The following is a 23323-nucleotide window of genomic DNA, read 5'->3' as shown; positions in this document are numbered from 1 at the left end:
GAGTTCGAGCCCCGCGTCAGGCTCTGGGCTGATGGCTCAGAGCCTGGAGCCTGTTTCCGATTCTGTGTCTCCCTCTCTCTCTGCCCCTCCCCCGTTCATGCTCTGTCTCTCTCTGTCCCAAAAAAATAAATAAAAAAACGTTGAAAAAAAAATTTAAAATGGTTTCTATTTAATTTGTACCTCCTTCTCCATCTCCGTGGTTTATTGCCTTAATTCTCTCATCATTTCACCCTTGCAAATATCCTACATTATTGACAAATTAAGTTTCTGCATATCTGATGATTCTCTTCATTCCTCAAGTATTTATCGAGCATCTATTATGTATCAGGCACTGGGGTAGGCTTTGGGGAAACAGTGTGAAGAATTTAAAAAGACACTCCTGCAAGCCTCATGGAATTTACAGGCTGGTGGAAGAGAGATATGAAAATCCTGCTTAAAAGCCTTCAGTGGTTCCCTGCTGTTTACAGAGTGAAGCCCAGATGTCTTGATGGGACTGTCCCTCCTTACCCCTCCAGCATCACCTCCAACCAAAGCCCTTCAACCTTGCAGGCTCTGCAGCCACAGTGCACACTTGACTTCTTCTGAGCATAATCAGATATGCAGAAACTTAATTTGTCAATAATGTAGGAAATTGCACGAGTGAAATGAGAGAATTAAGGCAATAACCATGGAGATGGAGAACGAGGCACAGATTAAACAGAAACCGTTTTAAGAGGGTATCCCTTTGGTGAGCCGAAATTGTCAATGATAACTCCAGAGATTTGACCTGGGGTAGAGTGCATATTACATTTCAAGGGCCCTCTCCAGCTTTACACCTTTTGCAGGGAACCTCTGGACACACCTCCCCTCTTTAGCTGCACGTCTCTTCAGTTCTACATCTCATGCTACCACTATCATATATGTATCATACTTCGTTGCAATTTTTCATTCTTCTGCCCACCTCTTCTACTCTACGGTGAGTGCAGTGTCTGATTCATAATAGGTGCTTGACATTTTTTTCATAAATAACTAAATAGGTATATAGAGAGCAACCCCCCTCCCCCCTCCCCCCGACACACACACACACACACACACACACACACACACACACTCTGCAATAGCAGATAAGGCTAACATATCACCTCTGCACCGTGGCAAAGGAGCTTTTGGGACTTGACTCCTGGGCATTCACTGGCCTTCAGGCCTCCTGATGCATGGCAATCCCGTTGTTCGCTCTTAGAATAGGACTCAGTGGCGCGCCCCCTAGCGCCTCCAGCTGAAGCTGCAGGAACGGGAGGGCGCCCGCGAGCATGAGGTCCCAGGCCCGCGCAAGGCGCAGGCGTAGCACGCGAGCGCTAGGCTCGGATGGGAACAGTCCAAGTGAGAGGGGAGCTAGCTGTGGGTTCAGATTCTTTTTCCTTTTTCAGTACGGAGATGGCTTCTCTTGTCTTCTCCGATTGTATCTTAATTTAAAATGTAAGACTTGAGTGTGGCTCTGCAGGGAACGAGAAAAGCACTAGAGTGTTTTGTCAAGCTGTTTTTCGTTCTTCAGCACCCCTCCCTGGGGGGGGGTGGAGGAGTGTTGGACGGTCCCAGGTCAGAGCGCGCGGGGGCGGAAGCGGCGGCGGCTGCTGCTGTCAGAGCTGGAGAGGGGCCGGGCGAAGCGGCCATGGAGGGTCAGCGTTGGCTGCCGCTGGAGGCCAATCCCGAGGTGTGCGCTGCTTGGATCTCGGCTTGAGGCCGCGGGCATGGGCGGAGGGAAGCGGGATGCCGCGGCTAGTCCAGAGCAGTTTGTTTCTATAAATTGTGTTCTCTGTTCCGTTTTCAGGTCACCAACCAGGTGAGTGAGGTGTCTGTCGCTGGGGACCCCGGAGCCCTCCCTGCCTGCCTGCACCTCTGATCTTCCTAGGAATCTGGAATTAGATTCAGTGAGGGCCCCTCTTGCTCTGCTTCATACGGGTGTGCCCCCTTTACGGCCGTATCCCTACCACCTAATTCCTGGAGATGCTCCCGGCTGTTTCAGCCCTTCCTCTGGGGCCATTCCCCTGTCATCCTGGGGTCTGGGTCTGAGGCTTGTGGCACATTGACCCTGTATTCCTATTTCTCTTCCCTCTTCGTTTTGTCTCCTGCTAGTGCCAATTCCATAATTTCCCAACTCCTGTACCTTCTGGGTGACTAATTTGTCTACACTACCTGACTCCAAGCTTTGAAAACTCGCCCACCCAGTCCTTGTAATTTCATCCACCGCCTGCACTATGAAATCATCTTCCAATCATCTTCTCTTGCTCCATCAAGTCACTTGTCTTCCCCGCCACGCCCCCTTTCTCTTCCAGTCCCTTAAAACTGGAATTTAGTTGTTTCTATACCATAGAAAGCTCAGTATAATAGTTCCCACGCCATTCTTGGCCCACCTACAAACACTTCAAGTTCGTCTGGGTATTGAAGGTTCAAGTTTGGGGTGGGAAACGAGAACATCTCCCAGCCACTCCATTAAAAGTTATTGTGCTACCAGGTATAAACTTTTGATTTGCTCAGGTGTATTTTATCTTAACCTGTTTTAAATTCTCATCAGCTCATTTACTTTTTATGGCCCTTTTAGCTTGTCATCTGATGTACGTTCCTGCCCCCCCCCCCCCATAATTTTCCTTTTCATCATCAAGGAATAATGATTCATCACATACTTGATTTTTGGTTTCCAAAGCTTGTAGAAAAATTCCTTATATACAGAAAGTAGATAGAAACGCTTTATCTTAATGTTGACAGTAAATCTTTCATCTTATGCAGTTTATTTTATGTTTTTGAAATGACTCTGGAACTCTTGTCTCTTTAGTAATCCTGAGATGTACAAAACTTAAAACCCTGCATATATCTTTTATATTGTGCTTTAGATGGCATTCTCTATATGTATGTTAATTTTCTTTTGTTTCCCCCTTTTGAAATTTGCTGTTCATTTTTTTCCTTAAAATACTTTCACCCCTTTGTAAAGAGAGAAAAATCTTTAGGCTGAAGAAATCATTTGCACCTTCTGATTTAGTCCATAGGGGAGACCTAATCCAAAGCTGTTTTTATACCTTTGTGAAAAATCAATTTACCATATATCTGAACTTTGTTCTTTTCCATTGATCTTTGTGTCTGTTCTTTTCCCGATACCACACTGTTTTGATTATTGTAGTTTGGTAGTAAATCTTGAAATCAAATAGTATGAATCCTCCCACTTTGTTCATTTTTGAAATTGTTTTAGTTACTTTGCCTTCCCATATAAATTTTAGAATCGACTTGTCAAGTTGTACAAAAAAATCATGGTTTTGATGGTAAATGTGTCTAAGTATATAGATTTAGTTTGGGGAAAACTAACATCTTAACAGTATTGAGTCTTGTATTCCATTAAGATAGTATATCTCATCATTTGCTTAGGTCTTTGATTTCACTCAACAGTGTTTTGTAGTTTCAGCGTATAGTTCTTGCATGTATTTTGTTAGATTTATAGCTAAATATTTGTTACTATTGTAAATGACACTGTTTTAAAATTACAATTTCGAATTGTCCATTGCTATGTGTAGAAGTATAGTTGATTTTTATATGACGGCTTGTATCCTACTACCCTGCCAAATGCGCTTATTCTGGTGGCTTTTTTGTCGATGTTTTGGGATTTTTGTATATAGACAATCATATTCTGTGTGAATAGACTGTTTTTTACTTCTTCCTTTTCAATCTGTGTGCTTTTTATTTCTTTTTCTTTTTTGCATTCGTTGGGACCTTTAATACAAAGTTTTCCGCCTTCGGTGGAAAACATTTGATCTTTCATCATTAAATATGTTAATTGTAGGGCTTCGGTAAATGCTTTTTGTCAGATAAAGAAGTTTCTTTCTTTTCCTAGTTTACTGAGAGTTTTTATCATGAATCCATGTTTAATTTTCTTAAATGGCTTTTCTGCATCCCTTGAGATACTCTTTTAAGAAATAATACCAATTTTATATAAACATAGAAGAGGAGGGACACTTACCAATTCATTTTATGGCCAGCATTACCAGACAAGCCATAATAAGAGTAACTGCAGACCAGTATCCTTCATGGGATCTAAAAATCTTTAGCAAAATATTAGCAAATTGAGTGTAGCAATGTATAAAAAGAATACTATTTCATGACTAAGAGCAGTTTATCCAGGGATCGCACAGCTGGGTTCACCATTCAAAAGTCAATCAATGTAATTAGCCATATCAAGAGACAAAACTATTTTTGGTGATATTATTTGTTAATAAGATATAAATTTATTTAACTGGAAACATACATATTGTGATCCAGCTGCCAGTGGACCTTGTTCCTAGGTAATCTTAATATTAACTATAAAACACATTCACTTTAAAGAGACACAAACAAACACACATGCACATTTACTTATTCACATAGATTAAATGATATTTGCGGAGCATCTTTTCTAATGCCAGGTATCTGAGAAGGAGCTGGTTATTCTTTGTTGATTAAAATACTCATGGTTTTCTGCTTTTCAGTGGGAAGATAGACAATAAACAAGTAAGCAAACAATTAGCAATTGTTTTAAGTGCAATGAAAAAAATTAATAGGGCACTGTGATCAAAACCATCAGGAGAAACATAATAGGTTAGTTGGTGACAGGAGGCCAGTCTGAGGTGGCATAAACAGGGAAAAAGATGTTATTTAGTGTATGATTTGACACTATTTCTGGCTTGTTTTGGCAGGGTTCAGTTTGTTTTAAATTTATTAAAGAAGTAATGTGATTTTAGGGCAGAATGAGCAAATATTTTAGAAGTGATTGGTTTTAACCAAAATTTTTGTGGTTGGTTTTAATTCTTTATATGTTAGTGACAAAACTGAGACTAGAAAATGAACAGAAATGTGATAACTGACTTAGAATTTGGAGACTAAATTAAGCCACAGATAAACCCGAACAATATCCATCCCCACACTCTCTATTTCTTCAACTTAATGGAATCTTAGGTACTTTACTTGTTACAATTTGGTAGTTGCATACGTTATTATACTCTTAGTTTTATGTTCTAATGATGCCTAGTTTGTAGGAAAATGATTGACATATTTATTATATAGAGATCATTATTAACTGTTAGACATTAACTAGTAACCATGTGTCTCAGTAGATGTGGTAAGCAGTGATTTTTCTTGTTGATTAATGTGCTGTCAATCCATTCTAAGGATATTTTATCATGTTACAGGTAGGACTTACCCGGAATAAAATCAGTTAGGTGATAAAAAAAAATTATTCTCATTTAACTTCTAGTTACTCTTTACTTCTTCTAGCAATTACTGCTTATATATATTTATTAGTAGTAATATCAAGTACTAAATAAGCATAATTTCTGTTACAATCTAAATCATTAACAAATGAGTAATAAGGTGGAGTCTGTCACTGCCCTGAGCATGCCATTAAAGACCAGAAAAAGTGGCTTAAAACAAATTTGAAAGGAAAGTGAATGTTATTTTTCTGTTTTCTTAAATTTACAAAATCAGAGTTTTTGTTATTTGACTGTCATCTAAAAAAGGAGGAAGAATACATTGTAAGTTAGGGGCAGAGGGTAACAGTTGTTCAGGTAGAGAAGTCTAGTTTGTGTGCAAAGACCTGGAGGGAAGAGGTGGTTATAGACTCTTTGTTCATTGTGGCTAAAGTTAGAGAACACCGTATAAAAGAAGATACTTCAGTGAAAGAAAAGTAAATAGGGATGAGAGCAGCCTGGAGCTTTGCGCGTGGGTTCTGGCCATGTGAATTTGAACAATGCTATAATCTCCCAGACTCCGTTTTCTCATTGGTAAAAGGATCTAATAAAAGCTACCTTGCTCCTTGCAGTAAAGGTGAAGTATATTAAAGCTTCTAGAATGCTTTCTGATACGTGATACTTCTAAAAAATATTTACAAATAATTTTAAATGGTGTTTATTTGGTGGAAAAATTTATCATTGGACAATAGAATTAAAAAAAGTTGCCTCATATTTTAAGGGCACATATCCTAAATTACTCATTTTTCTTGATTGGCCAAAATTACAGTGGCATTGTGAAAATTTAGTGGGCTAATCGGTCAGATTTCTGTTATTACCCAATGTTTAGAAAGGCCACATTGGTATTAGGTTGTAAATCCTTTTATCTCCCTTGATGCAAACTGCATGCTTCTATTGTGTAGAGATGGCTTTGGAAATGCATATACAGAATACTCTGTGGGTAGTCTGGAGAAATTTTTTTGGAATAGTTTTAAGGTAATTACTTTGAGTTTTTCTCCCAGTTTTGTAAATTTAACTAAAACATGTGTATCAGTTCTATAGATTTTTATAACTTACAAACTACATATAACTATTATAAAAATAACACATTTTTTAAAACTGGAAAATAAGAAGTTGAGTTCACATCACCCAAGCTAACTGCAGTCAATATTTTTATGTATGTATGTATGTATTTTTAAGCAGTCAATATTTTAGAGAATTTCCTTCCAATCATTCTCTATTTACATAGGATAATTTTAAACACAGATGCGTTTGTTTAATTATCAAAGTAGGACAGCTTCACGATTAAAAAAAAAAGAGAGAGAAGTAAAAGTTGAAGACCGTCTTCCCCACCCTTTCTCCACTTCCCAGAGGTAGTTACTATTAATAGCTGCTTTTGTTTTTTCATTCATAGATGACTTCCTGTGTGAATCTTACAGCAATCCGGAATCAGAGGATGCAACAAATGTACTTGATAGATATTGATTGGCCTTTTTATGTCAATCTCTTTGAGATTAGCAGTATGAATAAAAATTTAAGTGTGATTCCAGTTAAAATGTAGCCATTTTTATGTTAATGTAGTCATTCATTCCTCAGTTACTAATCATTCTTTCTACAGTGGCTGCCTTGGATCTTAGTATTTTTCATCCTTAATAGCTTTGGCTGACCTGGAGTAAGACTGTCCCTAAAATGTTTCACTGTTACTTCCAGTTTGCAGCACAGATGTGTTTCTCTGTTACGTGTACCATGCTGTTTTATAATTTTATGACAGTATGACTTTTTGGGGTGTATAAAATTAACAAATTTAAATCCTCTTATCAGGATTTATGATTCTTTTCCCTTTAGAGCTTTCAATCCTAGGCAGATAGTATTCTCCTATCCAGGTTCTAACCAGGCTCAACCTTCCCTAGCTTCCAAGCTCAGAGGAGACCAGGGCACCTTCAGGGTGGTATGGCTATAGACTGGGCAGGCAGTGTTCTGTGTTGATTAAATGAATGCCTGGTCTTCGATTAGAAGCCAAATATATCTTTCCTCCTTATTTAACATGACATAAATACAAATGAATATATTTTAATTTTTTTAAAATATATTTATTTACATTTTGAGAGAGGGGGGGGGACAGAGAATCCGAAGCCTGCTCGAGCTGACAGCAGCGAGCCTGATGCAGGGCTCGAACTCATGAACCATGAGATCATGACCTGAGCAGAAGTTGGACACTCAACCGACTGAGCCACCAAATGAATATGTTTTAAATATTCATGATAAATATAGCTTAATGGACATCCATAGACATACAGATGGCAAGATTATCTGTTAAAATAGGGATGTGATCTTCAGTTCAACAAATAAAACTTGGGTGTCTTTGGGTTAGCCAGGTACAGTGCTAGGCGATGGGATTAAAAAGATGATTAAGACACAGTTCCTTCCCTTGACTTGTGGGTCAGTTTTAATTCTTTCTGGTTTCTAGATCAAATTGAATATAGAGAAGGGCATAGACTAAGGATTTTGGAGAAAGTGGAGAACAGAGAGGGAAGTAGTTTGGAGTACTTGAGTGAACTTTATTAAAAGTGTAGAATCAGATGAAGAATAGGTATGCTACAGAAGAGTCCATTGATTTCTGTGGCCTCAGACTTTGGAAAGCATGTGACTTAAAGAAACTCATAGGTGTTGAGTACATTCTACCAAGAGTCTTTTAATTCAATATATTTCTTATTAAACCTATCTAGGACCTTATTTTTGACCAACCATATTATCATTAGAGTTTCTTTGCCAGGCCGAGAAGCAGAGTGATGGAAAGTAGCCCTTTAACTGGGAAAGTCTTTTCTTACAGAACCTGACTGTGTGAGATTAATGGCACTGTTCATGTGACATAACATGCTTTCTGTTGGTTTTATAAGATCTCAATTGATGGTCCAAGTACATGTGATCATTCTTCAAGGAGAAATACTCAAGGCACCTTAGTTTCAAACTTCAGATAGTGTTAGACTGGTAGATAACTTATAATATATTCTTGAGGTAAGGAATAATGATGCATTTTTAATACATTTTTTTCCTCTCCTCCTTTTTTTCCCCTCTCACCTAAAACTTATTTTGTGATGGTGTACTTTTGTAAATCATCAGCTTCATTCAACACAAACATATATTAAGACTTTATTGGGAAATTGATATTATTCACATTACTTTTTCTTTTTCCCTCTGCAGTAGATTAGGGTCTGACATTTTATTTTCCTGTGAAATCTTAAGAGTTTAAAAAAATACTAATCTTCTGTTATACTCGTTTTACCAGGTATGAGAGACAGTGAAGTCGAGTGGGTTTCATTGTGTACTAGAGGTCAGGAAGCCAGTTTACTTCTAGCATTTTCTGGCATTCATATAATCACTTGGACTCTTTTGGCTTTATGTACTTTTTGCTCATTGATGTAATTTGTGATATCTGTCTATCTTTAAACCTCAGGCGTCATTTTTGGTAAGTAGGATAAACTGTGTTGATCATCTAATATAATTGTTTATTTGAGAGAACTTAAAATACGTCTTCTTAAAAGTCATTGTAGTGAAAATGAGTTTAACATATCAACCAAGCTAAGCTGTATGTGTTTGGTGAAGTCCTGGCTTATTATGTTCAATCCCAAAGTAATGGATTTTGAAAAGGATTTTGCTTAATATAAACTTTTAATGTTTGCTAATTGATATAAATAAATTGCTATCTCTTCTCACCCTATTCGCGGAAAACCTTTACTTTTCTTGCTGAACATTAGTAATAAGTATACCTTGCATTCACTTTATTTATTAGATGTGCAGTAATACATGTTATTTCCCTGTTAATGTTGCAATGTTTGTTTGTTTTCAACTTTTACCAGTTTCTCAAACAATTAGGTCTACATCCTAACTGGCAGTTTGTTGATGTATATGGAATGGATCCTGAACTTCTTAGCATGGTACCAAGACCAGTGTGTGCAGTGTTACTTCTCTTCCCTATTACAGAAAAGGTACTTGTTAACTGAGATGAAGTCTCTGGTAAATGTAATGTTCTCTTTCAATGTTGAGTTAAAAACATGGTCTGCTTTAAGAATAAATGACTCCCTTCTTGCATAAAATGAGGAAATCTAGGGGCCCCTGGGTGGCTCAGTCGGTTGAGCGTCCAACTTTGGCTCATGTCATGATCTCATGGTTTGTGAGTTCAGGCCCCGCGTCAGGCTCTGTGCTAACAGCTCGGAGCCTGGAGCCTGCTTTGGATTCTGTGTCTCCATCTCTCTCCCCCTTCCCTGCTTGGGCTCTGTCTCTCTCTCTCAAAAGTAAATAAACATTTTTACAACTTTTAAAAAATATGAGGAAGTCTAAAAGACATCTTAGGGGCACCTGGGTGGCTCAGTCGGTTGACTGTCCAGCTCTTGGTTTCAGCTCAGGTCATGATCCCAGGGTCCTTGGATCAAGCCCTACATCGGGCTGAGTGTGGAGCCTGCTTGGGATGCTCGCTCTCTCTCTCTCTCTCTCTCTCTCCCTCTCCCCCCCCTCCCTCTTTCCCTTTCCCCCACTCACATGCGCTCTCTCTCTAAAATTAAAAACATAAAGGACATCTTAGAAACTTAGTTTTATTAAAGAGCTGATATTTAGATTTTGATTTATAAATTCACAATAAAGCCCTGAATTAGACTTTTAAACTTGGGTAGTTTTCTTCTTTTATAAAATATGATTAGTTTGCCTCAGCGTGTTTCGATATCACATTTAGTCACATTTTGGTGTATATACTTTAGAAATGTTAAGTACTAGAATAATCTTAAATCTGTCTTAGAGAAGGTATAAATAAATAATATTCACATTTTAAGTATATGTGTAATTGTTTCCAATCCATAATTAAAAACAAGTCTTTAAGGAGGAAGGTATAATTAATGATAGGGGTTACATTATTTTCAGAATAAACTTGATATGTGTGGAAATCATTAAGTTTAAACAGCTTAATTGGCAGGTTTAGGATGTGTTGGGGATTATAATTATCTATTTTTAGAGTTTGATATTTAATTTCAAATCTCCATATTTCAGCCTTTTCTTAGAATGTCATATAGATATATGCATTTTGAAACCAACATTTTTAAGTTCATTGTGAAACAGCTTTTGAGACTATATCCTTCTGATTTCTATTTTTAAACTTAACAATAGGATGAACTTAGTAGCTGTGAAAGATGAAGAAGTGAATGTTTGGGAAGATGTGGGAGAAGTGTTGGTGACTTTGTCATATACATGCTCAGGCCATGTTATTTTTCAGGAATAAATGGAGCCAAGTCTCACAGAAATTAAGAATTAGGCTTTGTTCAGTCCTAGAAATTTCTGGATAATTTTCTTTATGCCATAACTAAGTAGCCTCAGTTTAATATAAACAAAAAATACTGAAATAGTTCTCTTTTCTAGTTAAAGTTCTACCAAACAAATTATTTAATTAAAGAAGGGGTATTTCTTGGGGCACCTGGGCGGCTCAGTCCGTTAAGCGTCTGACTCTTGATTTTGGCTTATGTCATGATCTCATGGTTTCATGAGTTCAAGCCCCATGCCATGTCAGGCTCTGCGTTGGTGGTACAGAGCCTGCTTGCGATTCTCTGTCTTCCTCTCTCTATCCCTCCCCCTCTCGCACTATCTCGGTCTCTGTCAAATAAATAAAATTTAAAAAATTTTAAAAAAGAAGGGATATTTCTTCATATTTGCTGTTTGTAATATAGAATTCAAAGTTATTAATTTCTTAGTGATTATCCATTATTAGACCAAACTACTTTTAATGGTGAGGTTGTAATTATTCTGAAATTTGAGGAGGGGTTAGGACACTTAAGTTTACTCTCTTAGTCCAATGTTATTCTCATTTTTTTTTTTTTTTTTTTTTTTTTTTTTGTTACTAAAGTAAGCCAATAGCTATCCCAGGACCCCAACTGTAAAGAATAATAAAAAGAAAAGAAAAAAAAAAAGCTTAAAGCTTAGGCTTTCTTAGTTGGTGTTATACAAATGTGAGTTTATGGTCCAAGTTGGAAGTTTCCCAAAACATTGAGATGTATGATCTACCTTTTTTTTTTTTTTTTCCTTATTAAAGAATAAATTGGATTTGGTCTCCTTCATGTAGTGGGTCATCAGTTTTTAAAAAAGCATGTTGTCCTTATCAGTAGGACTCTTCATTTAGTGGATAACCCGTACTGAAAAGGTCATTGGACCCATTGTTAGAAAAAAACCACAATTCTAAAATATTAAAGCGAAGAATATAATGGCATCTGCCATGTTTGGTTGTTTCTTACAATTTGGCATATTTCCATTTCAGTTCATAAGGGACATATTAAAGTCACTCAAAGGGTATCTAGTGGATGTTTTAGGAGATACAAAGTGTTTCAGTCTTCTGTGTTCTGATTTAGAAAGTGATTATGTAATTGCACATGGCTAAAGCATACTAATAACCAAAAGAACTGACATGGATACTTCGTTACTCTTTAAAGAAAGTCAGTTATGGTGATTTAAATGTGTGCCTCATTGTAGTGTATACTCACCAATGAATTTGCAAGGGAAGAGGCTATAAATTTCTCTCTGATATTTTTGTCTCTTGACCCTGTGTTTTCACTTTAGTCTGCTGTTAATAACTTTTTCTCCTATGCTTGCTCTGTGTCATTTTAGGATTTTTCTTCTTAAATATTAAATCTTGAGAAGTTGCCAAATCTCATTTTGCTTTGTCAGCAAAGAACACTGATATTAAACAACGGTAAACTAAGCTGTAGGACCATATAAACATTTCAGCATAAGCTTACTATATTGAATCTTTTACAGTTTTTATCAGTTAAAGTCATATGAATGAATTAATGATTCAGAATTTATTCTGAAAATGTAAATTAAAAATTTTATTTTGAAGCAAATTCATAAAAATTATTATTTTTATTAATGTTTATTATTATTATTTTTTTTTTGAGAGAGAGAGAGAGAGACGGAGCACAAGTGGGAGAGGGGCGGAGAGAGAGGGAGACACAGAATCCAAAGCAGGCTCCAGGCTCGGAGCTGTCAGCACAGAGTCCGACACGGGGCTCAAACTCATGAGTCATGAGATCACGACCTGAGCTGAAGTCAGATGCTTAATTGGCTGAGCCACTCAAGTGCCCCCATAAAAATGATGTTTTAAGGCATATATACATTTGTTGTTAGAGACAGTTTCTGAATTATGGGTTTACTGTAGATATCATTTGTCTCCTTAATTGCAAGGATCAGCCATCTTTTTCTGTGGAGGGCCAGATAATGAAGATTTTCAACTTTGCAGGCCTACAGAGTCTTTGGTAAAACTATTGTACTTTGCTTTTTAGTGTGAAAACAGCCATAGACAATACAAAAATAAAACTTTTCTTATGAGAACAGGCAGCGGGCCATATTTGGCCACTAGGCTATAGTTTGCAGATTTCCTACTTTATTGGATTCTGAACATTATAGAACAAAACAATAAAATCATCTTTCTACTCTCTCCCTCCTCCTTCTCATCACTCGTTTTTTAACCTCTTTATTCTTTTTTAACCTTTTTTTTACAATTAGGAAAATGAGACACAGAGTCATTAAGTAACTTGTGAAATAATAATCACACAGCAAGTAATAATGGAGCCAGGATGTGGGCTTAGGCAGTCAGGTGTAGAGCACACACTTCTGACATTTATTATTCCCATATTGTTTTTAAATCAGTTATTAGAGATAATGGTGAACGTTTGTTATGAATACAATATGCTAAGAATTTGTTAGTACAGTATGATTTAACAATATAGAAATGTAAAGAAAAGAGTGTTTTATTCTAAAGATGAGGTAAAAGTCCTCCAGTAATCTATGGTCGCAGAGATAACCTGTTAAATTTTTGTATACTCTTTCAGATTTTTCAATGCATACATAAAGTATATTTTTTAAAAACATAAATGAGGACCATGGTAATATATATTGACCTAGAACCACCCTATAATCATGGACAGATTTCTGAGTCAGAATATATAAATCTATTTTATTCTTTTTTAAGTGCTTTATAGGATTCCATTAAGATATGCTGTAGTATGTTAACCAAATGCCCATTAATGGGTATTTAGAAGTTTCCTGGTTTTGTGTTTGAGTACTTTAAAAAGTATTGTTTTCATAAGTAGACTATTGACTTTTTTTTTAATAGTATGAAGTATTCAGAACGGAGGAGGAGGAAAAAATAAAGTCTCAGGGACAAGATGTTACGTCATCAGTATATTTCATGAAGCAAACAATCAGCAATGCCTGCGGAACAATTGGACTCATCCATGCTATTGCCAACAATAAAGACAAGATGCACTTTGGTAAATAATTTTTTATTACTGCTTGTCCATCACCTCCCCCCAACCCCAGCCACCAGAAGTCATGAGTTGACTTATTGAGCAGTAGGTGGTGCTGTGGTTCTTTCTTTTAAAGTATCAAATAAAGCATTTTCCTTTCTTTTTCTTCTTTTTTTCCCCTAGTGGGAATGTATATACTGTTAGAAGAAATATTAATCTTTCCCATTCTTTTATAATGTTGATAAAAAGAGGTTTCACAAAAAACTTAAAGCCTATCATTTATCCCAGTATTCTTATATTCCCAACTTAGCAGTGAAAGGGTTTTTATCTAAAAAAAAAAGAGCATGCTTCTAGTATTTTCATATATCAGTGTCTTTGAGATAACAAACCTTCTCAATTTTATCTTCTTTAATATTCTCAGAATCTGGATCAACCTTGAAAAAATTCCTAGAGGAGTCTGTGTCAATGAGCCCTGAAGAACGAGCCAGATACCTAGAGAACTATGACGTCGGTACCTTCTTTCTGTCTCGATCTCATTTACGGGCAAAGTTTTGTGGGATTGTAGATACTTTTGGGATGTTTGTCTTGAAACTTTAGTTTTGAGCAATTATGGATTTTATTGTGTCCGTTAAAAAAGACCTTCTGTACTTCATGTAACATTACCTGAAATATCCATAAATGTTGATGAATTGCCACTTCTTTTCTACATCTAGAGCTGAATGACAGAAAAAAAGTTTGATTTACAAATTTTTTAAATATTTTATGATTGACTGTTCCTTACCACTCCCTCCCCATAGTAAATAGATGCCTGCCAATGCCCTGTATGTGTTTCACTGGGAATTTGGAACAAGGCTGAAGACCAGTGGAAAAAACAAAGGCTTAAGGCTAGATGTCAGATCATATGTAGCTATTCTATCAGCTTAGTAATGTTTTTGCCTGTGTGAAGACATAATCTACTTGTACCATTTCATAGAATTGTTTTAGAATGACATTTAAATCTTACTGGTTTTGGACTCTTATTTTTCTTTTGAAGGACTTTTAAACTTTAATTAACAGTACTAGGTAGATGTTTAGTTCTTTGGAATTAGAAGGAGTATAATGTACAGATTATTTGGCTAGAAAAATGCCTTATACAGAGTTTGTGTCCAATAGATTCATTGATTTCATCATGTTTTAGCATTCTTACCTACTTTGACTATCTTAAATTGTTTTTTCTTTAAAAAACCTGCAGATCATAAAACATCTTTATTTTACACAAAAGTAAATTAAACAACATAAAAGTCACCAGTAATCCTACCAATAAGAAGTAGCCGCCATTATTAATATTTTTATAGGGAGTATATATGTATATACACAAGTTTTTAAAACAAAAAGTTGATCACACTGTAATATTGTTTTATAACTTGCTTTTTTCACTTAACTTATCACAAACGTATACCATACCAGTAAGTATATATTTGACATCATCATTTAATGGCTGCATAGCTTTCCATTGTACAGTATTTTATTTTACCAATAAATTATTGTTGGTAATTTAATACTTTTCCTCTTTATTCACTATTTAAAGAAATACTACAAGGTATATTATTGTAGCTAAATCTTTGAAAATGTCCTTAATTATATATACTTATGTACAGTTATATGTGAATACATAAACTCCCAGAAGAGAAATTGCTGGATCAAACAATTTGCATGTTTTTAAGGCTTTGATACTTATTGCCAAATTGCCATTCATAAAGGTTGTACTTTTCACCCAAAAATGACTACTTTTGCCCATTTTCTTCATGTTTGCTAATAGTGGGTACTGTAAGGGCATTTTTTTTTTTCTTAAGTTCAGAAAACTGAAATCTCTAGCTTCTGATAAATGCATGCTTTTTGCTCCACATTTTTAAACTGCTGACTGAAGCTGCATGATTAAGCATAACTACAGCCAGAGCCGCAGAGGAGCATGTAACCTGGAGAAACAGATGAGATCAGCTTTTTCAGTCTCTATCTGTGAGATGCTTACTTTATTCTAGTCCCAGTTGAATAAAGTGTTAAGTGTTAGTTCTAACAAATAATTTAAATGACTCCCACTTAACACCTGGAAATTACAAATAATCAAATATTCAGTTTCCTAAGTCTTCAGGGATTTGTGGGTTAGAAAGTACAGCAATTCATTTGGTTACTCAGAAATCATTCTTAAATATGTAATGCTAAACTGTTCCTAAACTTCTTCCGATTTGTTGTTTCTTAACAAAGCTTTAGATGTTAAAACTTAGCATTGTTGTTTTCTTTTAGAAAGTTGGACACGGTCATTTTTTCCTGTTAATTCCTTGTGTTCTCATTACAGGCTATCCGAGTCACTCATGAGACCAGTGCCCATGAAGGTCAGACTGAGGTATTTCCCATTTTTCAAAACTTTCCTTGCCATGTGTAAGTCTAACCACAGTGTTCTCATATGGCATGTAGTTTTAGAAAACCACTTGGACTTTTTTTTCCTTTGAAGGAATCTGCTTATGTAAAAGTCATCATGAAGTAGCACAAGAACATATATTGGTAAACTATTAGTAGGCACTTTGATATCAGCTGTCTCAGTCTGTCTAATCATTTAGACAGATTGCAGGTTGTGGGCTGTTTGCGTTCCCTATTAGAGTCCTCTGATTTGTGCAAATGTTTCGAGAAAAATACCTGTGCTATAGTATGAGCAGATGAGCCTGTATGATTTTCAAGACTCTATCATGCCCAACCTGTGGCAAAAAGCTGCGTCATTCTCTCTGCTCGGTAAATCTGTTCCAGGGCAATATGATGGTTTTTTACCATTTTCACCCGGGTAGCTAGTTCCTCACCTGGCTCACCTCTCATCTCCTTCTCTTGCCTCCTTTTTTCTTTCTCTTGGTTGTCTTCATTCCCTCTTCCATTTCTTTTCCTTCCCTCTAAGCCTCGTGCTCCTGCTCGTGGGAGGGGTGTCAAAAGGTGTTTCAGCAAGATGAATTAGAGTTCAATTGAAGTTGTTTGGTGAATTCATAGCACATCTGAGTGTTAACACCAGAGAATTATAGATTTTCTTTCTTATCCATCTGGGACTTGAAACCATAGTTTTTCGTGTACAAAGATCATATTACCTTTATACATTAAGAGTACTTGAAAACACATTTGAAAAATACCTGATTTAAAAATATTGGTCTTAAATAGTTGCACTATCTGCAAAAAAATTTAAGGAGAAAACAATTTGATACTATGGTATGACTGCAGTTTTTCATAGATTGAACTGGATAACTGAGTGTTTGTAATAAAGCCATCTAAGAATTTGAACACTAATTCCCCCTATAATTATATCTTCTTGGTTGGTCTCAGGTTCTACTTTCAGAGGTGTGGACTATTGTTTTTTGACCAAGTTTGCACAAACACACACACACACACACTATCTCCAGATGGCTATAACACCAGATTGTGGATTAATCAAACACTCCCTTTTTTTTTTATTGCTTTGTATGATCCTAAGCATGTTCTTAATCTTCACTCTGCTTTGCTTTTTTGTTTGTACATTTATAGTGTTAGAATTAGCAATGACGATAATCAGCATGAGATTGTTATAAAATACGAAGATAGCTATTTGTAATGAAGCAAAATTAAGTGTAATAAAGCAACATTAATACATGTTTACTTTGGGGCGCCTGGGTGGCGCAGTCGGTTAAGCGTCCGACTTCAGCCAGGTCACGATCTCGCGGTCCGTGAGGTCGAGCCCCGCGTCAGGCTCTGGGCTGATGGCTCAGAGCCTGGAGCCTGTTTCCGATTCTGTGTCTCCCTCTCTCTCTGCCCCTCCCCCGTTCATGCTCTGTCTCTCTCTGTCCCAAAAATAAATAAACGTTGAAAAAAAAAAAATACATGTTTACTTCAAAAATTTGTCTTTGCGTTACCTTATCTTGCCTTTTTTTGGTGGCTTTATCCACATTATGGCTTCAGTAACTCCTTTTATTAAAAAAGTTTTTTAAATGTTTATTTAGTTTTGAGAGAGAGAGAGATAGAGAGCAAGTAGGAGAGGGACAGAGAGAGAGAGAGGGAGACACAGAATCTGAAGCAGGCTCCGGGCTCTGAGCTGTCAGCATAGAGCCTGAGATGGGGCTTGAACCCTCCTGAGCTGAAGTTGGAGGCTTAACCAACTGAGCCACCCAGGCGCCCCTTCAATAACTCTTTTTAGATGATGTTCACAGCTCTTTCCAGACCTGACTCCACTTTTTCTAATCTTGGATGTATTTTAGACGTCGCCTGAATGACCCCCAGTATTTTGGAATACACTTGTCCTTGTTTGAGCTTATTATATTGTATTTTAAACTTTTCTTTCCTTTATTTTTTTCTGTTTCTTGTAATAGTTTCATCATACGTTTTCCCCACTGTCGCTAATAGAAATTTGTTTAACTTCTTCCTGGAAGATCAGCTTCTTATGTAGATTGTCAGTCCTTAATCTTTATTCTAATACTCATTCATTTTTACACAGTTCTCCTGGATTACCTTTCCTGAAATGTAACTTGAATTATTTTGGGTACTCGGATTTTTCTGAAGTGTTTTAGTGTATAGAAAACAGTGATTTTCAAGGCAAGGTAGAGGTAGAAGTTAGGATTTTCTGAATAGCTTTTTCTAAATTTACTTTCAGAAGAATTAATCCCTTTTGTTCATTTTGCATCTTTCATAGTTGAGAATCCTTGCTAGAGTGAACCCTATTTTTTTGTGTATTATAGCCCTAAAGTGTATCAGGGTAAAAAAAAAAAAAAAAAAAGAAATGTGTTTGAGAACCATTTCCCAGGCATATACAATAAATTTCAGGCTCTTTAGCCTAGCTGTAGTCAAGCTTTTCCTAACTCTTGTCTTTCTAACTTTTCAACAGTGTTCTCTCGTTAAATATTTCTCTCTTGCTTTCCTTCACTTAGCTGTTGCTAGGCTTTACCTCTTGCAGTTTACTTTTCTAAAATTATTCCTTCTGTTCATCTCTGCTCTTCCTACTTCTACCCATCCTTCAAGATCTGGCTTAAATACTACCTTCTGCATGAAGCAATCCATTCCCTTTATGGAATCTTTATATGACTTCTATTATTTGCATTTAGCTATTTTCATATTCTTTTTCATTTATTTAAGATGTATATATTTTCACCTTTTAACAGCTCTGAAATTAGGATGTATTTTTGCAGTTAATGTCGTAATTTACTCTTTAGTATCCCCTGATTAGTTGTGTATAAAGTGACATATCTTATAGCCACTGGTCCCTTAGCTTTGACGAAATGTGGTGTCATGTCTACCTTACTGTGGCTCTTAGACCTAGGATTGGTGTCTGATTCATTTGAACATGCTCCAAAATATCCACACTATTCCTTGCACATGAGCACAGTACATATTTATTATTTCACCAAAATTCCCTCAGAACTATCCTTAGTGGTGTAAGAACTTAAAAAAAAAAAAAAATGTTTTTTTCCATAGTCCCCTAGGTAAACAGGACATACCCATTACCCGTTGTTCTTCAATACCGCACTATTAACATTTTGGGAAGGGTTCAGTTCTTTGTTGTATGGGCTGTTTTGTGCATTCCAAGGTGGAATATATATTACTATAGTCCAGGGGCACCCGGTTGGCTCAGTCGATTAAGTGTCCAACTCTTGATTTCAGCTCAGGCCGTGGTCTCACAGTCATAGGATTAAGCCCCACATCAGGCTCTGTGCTGAGTGTGGAGCCTGCTTGGAATTCTCTTTCCCCTCTCTCTGCCCTTCCTCAGTTCACGCTCTCTCTTTCTCTCTCAAAAAAAAATTACTATATTATACTCACTATTTTATTGACTCTTAGTCACTGAGAGAACAAAACTTAATAGCATATATTTTCAAATATAGTATGAACCAGCTTAAAACTTTTGCACCAGGTACTGTTTTTGTGATCATCTTATTTCAGGTTCATCTACCATCTATGGGCTGAAGAGTCTTTGACATATTATTACCTCCATTGCTCTCTATATTCTAGCACACTGGTTTTTGTCAGTTCCTGGGAAACACCTAAGTCTTTCCAGTTTGTTTTTGTTTGCTTGGGATGCCATAACAAAATATCACAGACTGGATGACTTAAAGAACAGAAATTCATTTTCTCACAGTTTGGAGGCTAGAAGTCAATATAGTACCATCAGGGTTGGTTTCTGGTGAGCCTCTCTTCCTGGCTTGTAGATAGATGCTTTCTCACTGTGTCCTCACATGGCCTTTTCTCTGTGTGCATGTGGAGAGAGGGAGAGAGAGAGAGAGAAAGATACACACACACACACACACACACACACACACACAGAGGGATCAATCAATCGATCAATATCTTGTATCTCCTCTTCTTCTTCTAAAGACACCAGTCCTATCCAAGGTAGAGCATTACCATTATTAACCTTATTTACCTCCTTGAAGACCCTATCTCCAAATATAGTCACATTGGGGGTTAGGGCTTCAACAATAGAATTTGGGGGGAACACAGTTCAATGTATAACACCACCTGACTCAGTACTCTCCTGGAAATGCCCCTCCTGTTTGCATAGACCTCTCATCCATGGGGTCACTCCTTAAAAGTCATTTTTTCAGAGGTGTTTCTTTTATCACTGTCATATACATCCACCTCTGAATTTTCTGTCACAAAATCCTGTTTATTTTCTTCCTGGCACTTTTAAATGATTTATAATAAGGTTTTTTGCTTGTTTGTTTCTTCTGTTTATTTATTAGACTGTAAGTGCCATGAGCTTTGTCCCATTCACCTTGAATCCCCAGGACAGTGCTTGGCATGTGTAGGAATTTATGAGAAATTACATATACAAAGGTAAGGAGCACAGGATGTAGGTTTGTATGCTGACTCCACTACTTAGCAGCTTAGGCAAGATACTTTCCTCAGTGTAAAATGGAGACAGCAGCATCTACCTTATGGGATTGTTGTGAAGATTGATGAGCTAATCATATAAAGTCCCTGGCATATAATGGACCTTCAATAAATTTTAGGTGGTAATTTTATTTTATAAGCATTCAGAAAAATGAATATGAATGGCAGAGGATGAGGCTATAAGAAGGTGAGGATGAGGCAGAGGAGGAAGTTAACAAGGGGAAGTCAGACAAGGAGGGGGCCTGGATTTTATAGGCAACAGGAAGCCACCAAGGATGGTGTGTTTAGTTTAGTTCATGGGTCATCTGTGTGGAAGTTGGATATGGAGCCTCACGCTATGGGGAGATAGCTGAAATCTTTTGTATTTGGATAGTAGTTAGAGCCTTGAGAATTCTATAGACGGGGAGTGGTGGTGGGCCACAATAAATCCCCGGGGCATGTTGGTGTTTACAGAGTGGGTAGAGGGGGAAGAGAAGCCAGTAATAACAGTGTCATAGCAATGGCAGTTGTCAGGGACATCTTTATTACTCTGTCAGAACATGTCCATGGGAGTAGAGCAGCCCAGAGCCTTAGTGCATGCAGAGATTTATAGCCTGAATGAGAAATCAGTAAGTTGAGTCACCCAAATACAGTGGTATTTTCAGAAGACTGGCTTACTTAATAGGTTTCTGTAGACCAGTTGTCTGTTTACTCATGTGGTTTTCCCATCCCATCATCCCACCATGATCGTCAGGCATCCTTTGGCTAATCCAGAAATTTGGACAGTAGCCCCACTTCACTTAAGTTTCATTAACCCAAACTGAAAATTATTGCTTTCGTTTTTCACTTAAGATAAAAGAACAATGGGATATGAGGAACTTAAATTGTGTGTTGTTAAAATTTGAACAAGTGTCAGTGATACAGTCAGTAATGGAAGCAATCTGCCAAGTCCAAGGTGAAGAAAAGAAAAAAAAATCCAGAAAGGTATTTAATTTGCTTTTAAACTCTACTTTTACTTCATTGATGCTTACCTAAAAAGCAGTTTCTCCCAAAATATTTGAAAAATTAAAAAAAAAAAAAAGCAATTTTAAAAGTTTGTCTTTTGTCCTTATTAGTCTAGGAGCTAGTCCAGATAGGAGTAGAGTTCTCCTGATGATTTATTGTTTATTTAACTTTTTACAAAAAAATACATTTATCATACTTTTCAGAGCCTTCCATTCAAGTTTATCACAAATGTGAAAAGTAATAGAAATGGCACTACTGTTTTATTTATGGTTTTAAATGAACATGCCAAAGTGGAAAGTGCTTTTTGACTTACAAATATTCACTTCCAATCTTTTTTTAAAAATTTATCTTTAAAATAGTTAAGATCAAAGAATTTTGTGGGAATTTTTTTCTTTACATTTTATCATGAGCATTTTCTTGTTTCATCAAACCTCTTCATAAAAAATTCTATGTGGCTATCTACTGTTATGTGAATGAACCATAATTTACTTTCCAGGTTTTTTTTTTTAACTTTTGATGTTTGTATTGTTTTCAGTTTTCCAAGTTAAAACGGTAACTTTACTGAATGTCTTTCTTTATCCAAGTATTTATTCTACGTTCTCTTTTTAAAGATAGTTTCCTATATGTAGAATTACTGAATCAAAGGGCTGGATATTTCTAAGTTTCTTATTATATAAAATAAAATTGTCTTTCTTTCATTTGATCAACTAAGTAACCTGTTTGAGTACCTGTAGTACCAGGCACTGGGCTAGGAGATGTACGTACAAAGGTGAATAATACGTAGTTTGTGTCTTTCAGGATCTCTTACTTCAGTGGAGATAATCTCAAAAGTAACCCTTACCAGTGTTGAATTCTGTTTTTAAATTTTACCATGTGTGATAGTGGGAATATGTTTGATTGCTAAAGACAGTTCAGAATTCTTTACTAAAAGTTTATAGAAGGAATTTAAATCATGAAATTGAATTATAATTTATTTATAATGAAATACGTAATAATGTGTTTTGCTTAGTGTTGTCCATTAAGTGAGAGTTTATTTGTTAGGTAAGCAGTAGATAAATTGTGATTTTAAGTATGTGTTCATATATGTATACACAGTCAAAGATAAAGTGTGTGTGTGTGTGTATGCATGTGTGTGTGCGTGTGCATGCATGTATGTGTATCTGGTTGGCTTGGCCCTATCAATGCAGACTGTCAGTGGAGGAAAACAGTGTCAAGTCTCATTTTAATTCAGTGTATAAATATACTTCGCATGGCTTCATTTTGCTCTCAATACAGTTTTGAGTGATTTTGATTATGTTAGAGTAAATTAAAGTGCTTACATTTATTTCTCTTCTTTAAGGATTTATTTTCTTCTTTCCCATGTTTGAAAGAAGCTAAACCTGTTAGGAAGAAACTTACTTCTTTTTTTTTTTTTTTTTTTCAACGTTTATTTATTTTTGGGACAGAGAGAGACAGAGCATGAACGGGCAAGGGGCAGAGAGAGAGGGAGACACAGAATCGGAAACAGGCTCCAGGCTCTGAGCCATCAGCCCAGAGCCCGACGCGGGGCTCGAACTCGCGGACCGTGAGATCGTGACCTGGCTGAAGTCGGACGCTTAACCGACTGCGCCACCCAGGCGCCCCGAAACTTACTTCTTATACAACATAAAGTTTAAGTTTCTAATATTCTTAGAATAATCAGATGGAAACAAATGGAACTCTGATGCAAAGTATGCTTTTTAAACCATATAGCCTGCTTTTGTTAGGAAATCTGAAATTGCACTTTCTGACTTTTTTTTTCCATTTACTTTCCATGCCTCATTTTCTTTGTTTCATTCCAGTAAGACTTAAGGTAAATCTTTTTTTGGGCAGCTTCATTTAATTTCATTCTTAAAATTGAGAGATTCTCTGGAACTCCTGGTTCTTTATACTTTTGCCTCTGTTTCTCTTATTTTTCTTTTTTATTGTTGTCATTCCTTCTTAATATTATTACCC

General features: G+C 36.4%; 1 protein-coding gene across 3 annotated transcripts in view; it reads left to right on the top strand.

The window, feature by feature from the left end:
* Positions 1-23323, top strand: part of UCHL3 (ubiquitin C-terminal hydrolase L3) — a 101021-nt gene that overhangs the window by 56771 nt on the left and 20927 nt on the right. The window contains exons 1-6 of one of the 3 annotated variants that reach the window (XM_086710312.1): positions 1588-1690; positions 1808-1819; positions 9080-9208; positions 13369-13525; positions 13923-14008; positions 15834-15881. In XM_086710312.1, the coding sequence (XP_086566438.1) occupies positions 1649-1690; positions 1808-1819; positions 9080-9208; positions 13369-13525; positions 13923-14008; positions 15834-15881 (474 nt within the window). In that variant the 5' untranslated portion in view covers positions 1588-1648. Of the gene's footprint in view, positions 1-1587; positions 1691-1807; positions 1820-9079; positions 9209-13368; positions 13526-13922; positions 14009-15833; positions 15882-23323 lie in introns of those variants that run through there. The other 2 variants (XM_025924126.2, XM_086710322.1) reach the window with 2 other exon arrangements.

The sequence above is a fragment of the Puma concolor genome, chromosome A1 (assembly GCF_028749965.1).
Source record: "Puma concolor isolate L17-30 chromosome A1, mPumCon1.1.hap2, whole genome shotgun sequence".
NCBI lineage: Eukaryota > Metazoa > Chordata > Mammalia > Carnivora > Felidae > Puma > Puma concolor.
This window is presented reverse-complemented; position numbering and strand designations above follow the sequence as displayed.